The 6,532-nt window shown below is 36.9% G+C and overlaps 1 protein-coding gene across 1 annotated transcript; it reads right to left on the bottom strand.

Moving 5' to 3' along the window:
- Positions 1 to 452: 452 nt before the first annotated feature.
- Positions 453 to 3,880, bottom strand: LOC113357440 (protein TRANSPORT INHIBITOR RESPONSE 1-like). The gene is made up of 3 exons (XM_026600830.1): positions 3,213 to 3,880; positions 1,828 to 2,320; positions 453 to 1,651 (listed from the first exon to the last, which is right to left on the bottom strand). Exons 1-3 carry the CDS (start codon positions 3,665 to 3,667, stop codon positions 848 to 850), a joined length of 1,752 nt encoding a protein of 583 aa, XP_026456615.1. The 5' UTR covers positions 3,668 to 3,880; the 3' UTR covers positions 453 to 847.
- Between the last annotated feature and the right edge of the window lie 2,652 nt (positions 3,881 to 6,532).

The raw sequence follows: 6,532 nt of genomic DNA, 5'->3' as shown, positions 1-6,532 counted from the left end.
CCACAGCAGCAGCACCAACACATGCTTGTACTTGTGCCATTTTATCACAAAATTGCCCCACCATAAAATTCAAAAAATCAAAAGAAGAAAACAAGATTCACATCAGGACATGGACCTTATCCATTTCCTAAAGAAATGTGGGGTTCAAATAAGATTGCTCCATTCCTAACTCTTTAAAAGTTGGCTGAAGAATGAAGACATTAGAACATGATTCCACTTGTTATTGTTGGGAAAACACAGTTAAGATTCAGATGTAACAAAAGATTAGTACTCTTTTCTCTCTTCTTTTCACATCAACTGTAATACTGAAAATTAACAGCAAAAGAGACCATAATAACCATGTACATTTTTCTGCATTCAATAGCAGAGAAATTATTGTTTCCATTACCTGAATTTATTTCTTAAAATGCATGGGAAATTTCATTGTGTTAAGAACAAGAACTCAAATTATGTTGTTGTTCCAACCAAAGAAAGAACAGGAGAAAGTTTACAAATATTTGCTTCACTTGGGTATACAACAAAGTTGATGTGCATATGAAATACCCCCCATTCCGGTTTGTTACAGATTCTGTACACCAAACCTGAATCTCTCTTCTTCCCTTCTGTCTTATTGCTTATTCATCAGCCCATTCTCAGACAACTGAAGAAAAAGAAGAGGTAACCCAAACTTCTCAGCAGTGTATACCCTCCCTTCTAACTATCCACTCACCATCTACTCCTATCTGCAGTTATATTACTAAGCTTATGAACTGTAAATCAAACCGATGATGGAGTAACTATACCTCTTAATCTTTGATTACCATGTAAAACTCACAGTTTGATTATGGACATGCTGCAGGATTTACTTTTAAGCCAGCTGCCGAAAAGCCGAGGAATCATCATCTATCATCCAAACGAAGTCCGGGGAATCGAACCGAGGACCTGCTACTGTCCTATAAGCGTACAACCTCTCAACAGGGTAGTCATCTGGTCTTGAATCCGGTGTTCCTCTCTCATCAATAACTTCGACATTAAGCCTCCGCATCTTCTGACCAAGAAGTTTACATGCTCCAAAACTCACTGAGCAAGAAGACATCCAAAGGGATCGCATTGTTTCCAGCTTCCCTGCATTGGCCAGGAGAGCCTTGTCACCAAAGGGGCAATCTCGAATCTCCAACTTTCGGAGGCTTTTGCACCCTGACAGCACATGATGGAGGCCCAGATCACTATCACCTGCAAAAGCCACTGATAGCATTTCAAGCCTTTTGGCATGTGCTCCAATGTATTCGAAGACACGGTCTGTCAAAAGACCAGAAAGAGAAAGCCGCCGAAGATCCTTGCAGTGTTCCACGACAGCCCCAAAACCATCATCAAGTGGTTGAAAGGTTAAGTAATCGGGTGTTCGGGGCTCTATGATGCAAAGACGGAAACGCGTCATGTTGGGCCTGTTCCTGGCAACGGTTATTAGTGCCGCATTGGACATCTGGCGACAAAAGTAAAGCACTGATTCAAGCTTGGGGCAGCCCTCGGAAACAGAAACAAGACCTTGCTCTGTCAGTGAGACATTCTGGTCCACGTCATATGGCTCGGACGGGAACACCCTCAGTTCTTGCAAGTCCTTGCAGGATTCAGAAATGGCTTCAAGACCTCTATCTTCTATGTAATCCAATACCTGTGTATAGAGGTACCAAATTATTTAGACTGCAAACACTACACATAAGAGAACGCTTAATAAAAGAAGAGAAAGCTTAAAAATTGATTATCTTAAAAGACAATTCAAGTTAAGTAGAAGTTCGCTAAAGAAAAAAGTGACAACACCATTTCATAGACAGTTCAGTGGTAACATACCCATAACCGCTGCAGATTCCGACATTGGCTAACCAGCTTGATGAGCTCGGGACTTTGGATACTGGCATAGCTCAAGTTCAAAGATGTAAGTCCGGTGCAAATTGAATAGATGGCTGGGACATATGCAGGGGCCACCTCCCATAACCCAGACAAACTCTTCAGCCCCCTGCAGCTTCCAAAGGCACCAGCAAGCTTCGAATAGACTTCTGGGCGAAAATCTGCTGAAAAAACACCCGTACCAACATCCACAAGTTGTGGAGCCCGAGCAAGAAGGCTTGGAAGCTTATCAAGAGGCACTGCGTGGTTCAGCCGGAGAGTCCTCAAATTGGTACATCTACTAACCAAGCGTTCTAGAGCAGAGAAGCTGACCTCCCCATCAAGGCATGCAAAATTGAGGGAGACTAATGAAGTACACGACTCAGGAAAATGACAAAGCCAGTTACCACGACGATCATCAACTTCACATTCTCTCAAGTCCAGCTCTCTCAGATTCCTTCATTAACGAAAAGATAAACTGATTAAAACAACACAATACTAGTTTGTAGCAGAAAAATCAACGTAATTCTTCAATGATTAGCTAAACACGCTAAATATTTCCCCACACAACATATAGGCCTAGCAAGTCTAAGTATCAAACACAGATTGGATGTGGTATCATAAATATCTTCGATACATATGGAAGTCCTACTAGGCTTTAATCACCCTAAAGACACACATAATTTGTATCTTTCTTCAAACCAGCACCCTACACGGAATTTCTCTTGATTTTAGAATCAATATTACTTGCTCAATTTAATGATTTAATCCTCCAAAATGAGTAAGAAACTGAAGGACAGTGGCAAAGAGTTTACAATATTCTGAAGAATACTAAAACAGAGTGCCGAAAAAGGAAAAAAAAACTTCAACTCTTCATCTATAGATAATACAAATTACTCAAAAGTGAATAGAGTCCAGCAAACCCAATAGTGAACCCCACATGATAAGTTTGCAGAATAAAACACAAGCAAAGATGGAGTGTATGATAGAACTTCCTCTATAAGACTTGCACTTCATACCCAATCTCTAAAGCAGCAAAAAACAAAAGGAACCCAGGGCTTCAGAACCATGAGTCTTACAACTAAGGATGGCAGGTTCTTTAGGTAACAAATGAACATAAAATGACCAAGGATTAACCAAGAATGAGCATGAAAAGTTAGTATCCCCTAAAACTTTCAAAAAAAAAAAAAATCAACTCTTTTCACATAAAACAAAGACCAAAACTACAAACCAATCATCAAATAAATCAATGTTTACCACCACATTAGCAACAAAAAAATCTGTGATAATGACTAGTATGAGAATCAAAATACTAGAAAAATGAAAGAGAAAAAGACTAGAATAAAGACCTGCAATTTGCAGCAATGGCAGCTAATCCATCAGTAGTGAAACCCTCACAAGAAGAAAGAACCAAAACCCTAAAATTCTTAAAAGACTTAGAAATCAACTCTAAGCTTTCATCAGTTACAACCATTCTTTTCAATCTCAACTCTTCTAACCAAGGATAAGCTTCAGACATAGCTAAGATCCATGGATACGCATAACCACCCCAACCTTCAGGTACTAAATTAAAATCAGCAAAATGAGGTTTTCCTTTCAATGATACAGATCTAACTTCTGGAAACCTTCTTATCAATATCCTTGGACTAACTGCATAACAATTACCAATAAAGATCCTTCTTCTGCACCATCTTTCTAATGCATACCAAGATTTACAAACTAATGATATTGTATTCCTATCTCTATCTGTTTTCACGAATGAAAATACATGTTCTAATACTTCTTCTGGAAATGAATTCGCCATTAAAAAAAAGAAATAAAAACCCTTTCTTCACTCAGACAATTTATCAAACACTTTCTAGTAAACGATTTCGGTAACCAAAATGAAAATTTCGAAATCTTGGGGCTCCTCTAAATGTATGATTTAGTTAAGATCTGAGTTGAAATCTCCATTAACAATGGTTTAGATCGAAGAACTCGATAGGGCTTTTTGCAGAGAGAGAAGAAAAAAAAGGTTCCTTTTTTTGTAATGACACGTTCGGGAGAGAAGATAAGGTTTTAAAATGTAGGGTTAAAGTTTTAACTGTGGTTAAACAGTTTGAAAAAGGTTAGTTAATTATAGTTAAATTAACATTCGCAATCTCTTTTGACACGTGTTATAGAGTTTGATGATGACCGTTGGATCCTATTTTATTTAGACGGCGTTCTTATCCGTAAGGACGGTAACGAAACTCAGCCGCAAAAAACAGAGAAAATGTATACTGTGCGTACGTACAGGTGGGCCGTATTTTACAACGGAGTCTAATTTATCGTTTCGTGATATTTTGGTTGGTTAGTTAATGTCATCTCGCAACGACTTTTAGTTGTGAAATTTCCAAAAAGGAATAAAGGAAAAGAAATTTGTTGATCAAGGGACACGGCTTTAGTTCAATAAAATTTCCGATGTCATGAAACCGTAACACGGGAAATGTACACCTCTTTAGTTCACTAAATTTTTCCATTAACAAAAAAGATACTTTGGTTCACTAAATTTTTCCATTAACAAAAATGGATAACTAAGCTCTTTTGAATCTTTTCGGTCACTATTAGTCTATTGAGATTTATATAGACTTTCATAAATTTTTTATTTGAGTGATTTTCGAAGATTCTCTAAAAATATGGAGATTTTTAGTGATTCTCCGAGAGTATATTAGAGGGTCTTTGTGGCTTGTACAGACAAAAAATTGATATTCGTAAAGAGTTTTTGTAATTTGTAGAGACAAAAAAATGTATAATATTTAATCAAAAATTCAAAACATCTACCGATTACTTTTATTATACAAGTTATAATCTAAATAAAAGTACCATGAATATCTGGTAAAATCCGTGTTCATTGTCAAAATAAATCTCGTTGTTGCCTTATGCGTATGTTTTCATTTTCTTTATTTCACTCATCCCATAATCATTTTATTTTCTATGCAATCTCACCACTGGTTTACTCCGCAAATGGCCCGTTACTTGGTCATCAACTCAAAAAAAAAAAAAAAGGTCGTACTCTCAAAAACAAATATTCTCCAAGTTTTCAAGTCTCCAGAAATATCACCTCTTGAGGAGAGATTTCTACCATGCCTATTTTCCTAAAAAAGTCTCTCAAAATCTCTGAAAACAATAAATCAATGACTTTATATTCTCATTCAAATAACAGGGATGTTGGAGTGACTCTTATGAAATCCTAATCCAATAACATGGAGTTTCATAGAATTTCAATAACTTAAAAAAAGTCTATAATCAATAACAAGAGACATTAGGAGACTCACAAAAAGTCTCAATGGACTAAAAATGGATTTGAGAACTTTCTAAAAGTCATTTGAAATCTCATTTGACTAACTCCATGTTAGGAGGATATCGTTATAATCCCTCCGGCAAGGGTGTAACCAGATGCATGCGATACTAATGTGGCATTGGCCGTATTCGAACCGAAAATTTCATACACTACTCGGACAGGATTTTAAATCCAAATGGATACAATATTTTCTACTTCAAATTCGGTTCCCAACATTTATCCGATCCGAAATTATAAAGGAAAAATAATAAAATTTTATCTTTTTTATAATAAGTTAATATTATATCATAAAAATTAATTAGGATGAATGAAGATATTTGTAAATGACTTTTTCATAAACATAAAGAAAAATAAAATATGATATAGGATATTTGAATCGAAAATTATATTCAAATATATTTGACATTTCGAATGCGCATTCGAACAAATATCGAAGTTTCCAGACGTCCATTGACACCCTTACCCTCTTGTCATATATGATATTTGTAGACCACCTATTTTAGACCTTATGTTTACAAAGTTACTTGATTGATGTTAGAGTCTCAGAAGATGAAGGAAACGGTGATTTACATGGTTCAGTCTTAAAGATCTACGTCTATGGAGTTTTTGGTGTCATCACTATGAGTTTGGAACATCCGTATTTTTTACATGACGCATGTTCAAAGATGGGTCATTGAATAAGGTGAAGCTTCATCTCAAGCTTGTAATACGCTTGCATGACACGTTCAGCCCAGAACTGAAATTGCATTATCATGGTGCATCACGAAAGTAAGATGCTGGCCCAGAGCTAAAACACATGATTGCGGTGCATTTTACACGTTGAGCATTAGTCGAGAATTGGAAATGCATCATAATGGCGCATCATCCATAATTCGTTGTCACAGAAGCGTGTGGACTTGGAATACGCATTAAGGGAAAATACATCCTTAGGCTATAAAAGTTTGGTCAGTAAAGCATATATGATGCGAAAGCATTATTATGTCGCAATACTTACTTGAAAGAGCTTCATGATGCGTAGGCATCCTCGTTGTCACATTTCTAAACAGAGAATCATCGAAATGATGCACTACGAAGGAAGGATCAATTATGTACGTTCTCATGCATATCTTGCGAAAGACCCTTTGGCCTATACATACTAGGTTTTGCTTGGGATTTGGCCTTGCAATACGCGTTGGATTTAGGTCCTGGTTCCGAAGTCGATGAACCAGGGTATGTGCTTGATCAGTTCGGGCTAGCGAGGAGGGCACGCGGGTAGCCGCAATTAGATACAACATTAGTGGTCCATCACTTTATCGCCATATCATCTAATATGAGGTGATTGCAACATTTTGATAACTCATATCATCT

The sequence above is a fragment of the Papaver somniferum genome, chromosome 3 (assembly GCF_003573695.1).
Source record: "Papaver somniferum cultivar HN1 chromosome 3, ASM357369v1, whole genome shotgun sequence".
In the NCBI taxonomy this organism is placed as follows: domain Eukaryota; kingdom Viridiplantae; phylum Streptophyta; class Magnoliopsida; order Ranunculales; family Papaveraceae; genus Papaver; species Papaver somniferum.
The sequence above is the reverse complement of the archived record's forward strand: the minus strand, read 5'-3'. Positions and strand labels throughout refer to the sequence as shown.

Coding starts and splice junctions, on each gene's coding strand:
- LOC113357440 (XM_026600830.1), bottom strand. CDS start 3,667: ATGGCGAATTCATTTCCAGAAGAAGTATTAGAACATGTATTTTCATTC. Junction 2,321..3,212: donor GCCATTGCTGCAAATTGCAG/GTCTTTATTCTA, acceptor TCGTTAATGAAG/GAATCTGAGAGAGCTGGACT. Junction 1,652..1,827: donor GGAATCTGCAGCGGTTATGG/GTATGTTACCAC, acceptor CTCTATACACAG/GTATTGGATTACATAGAAGA.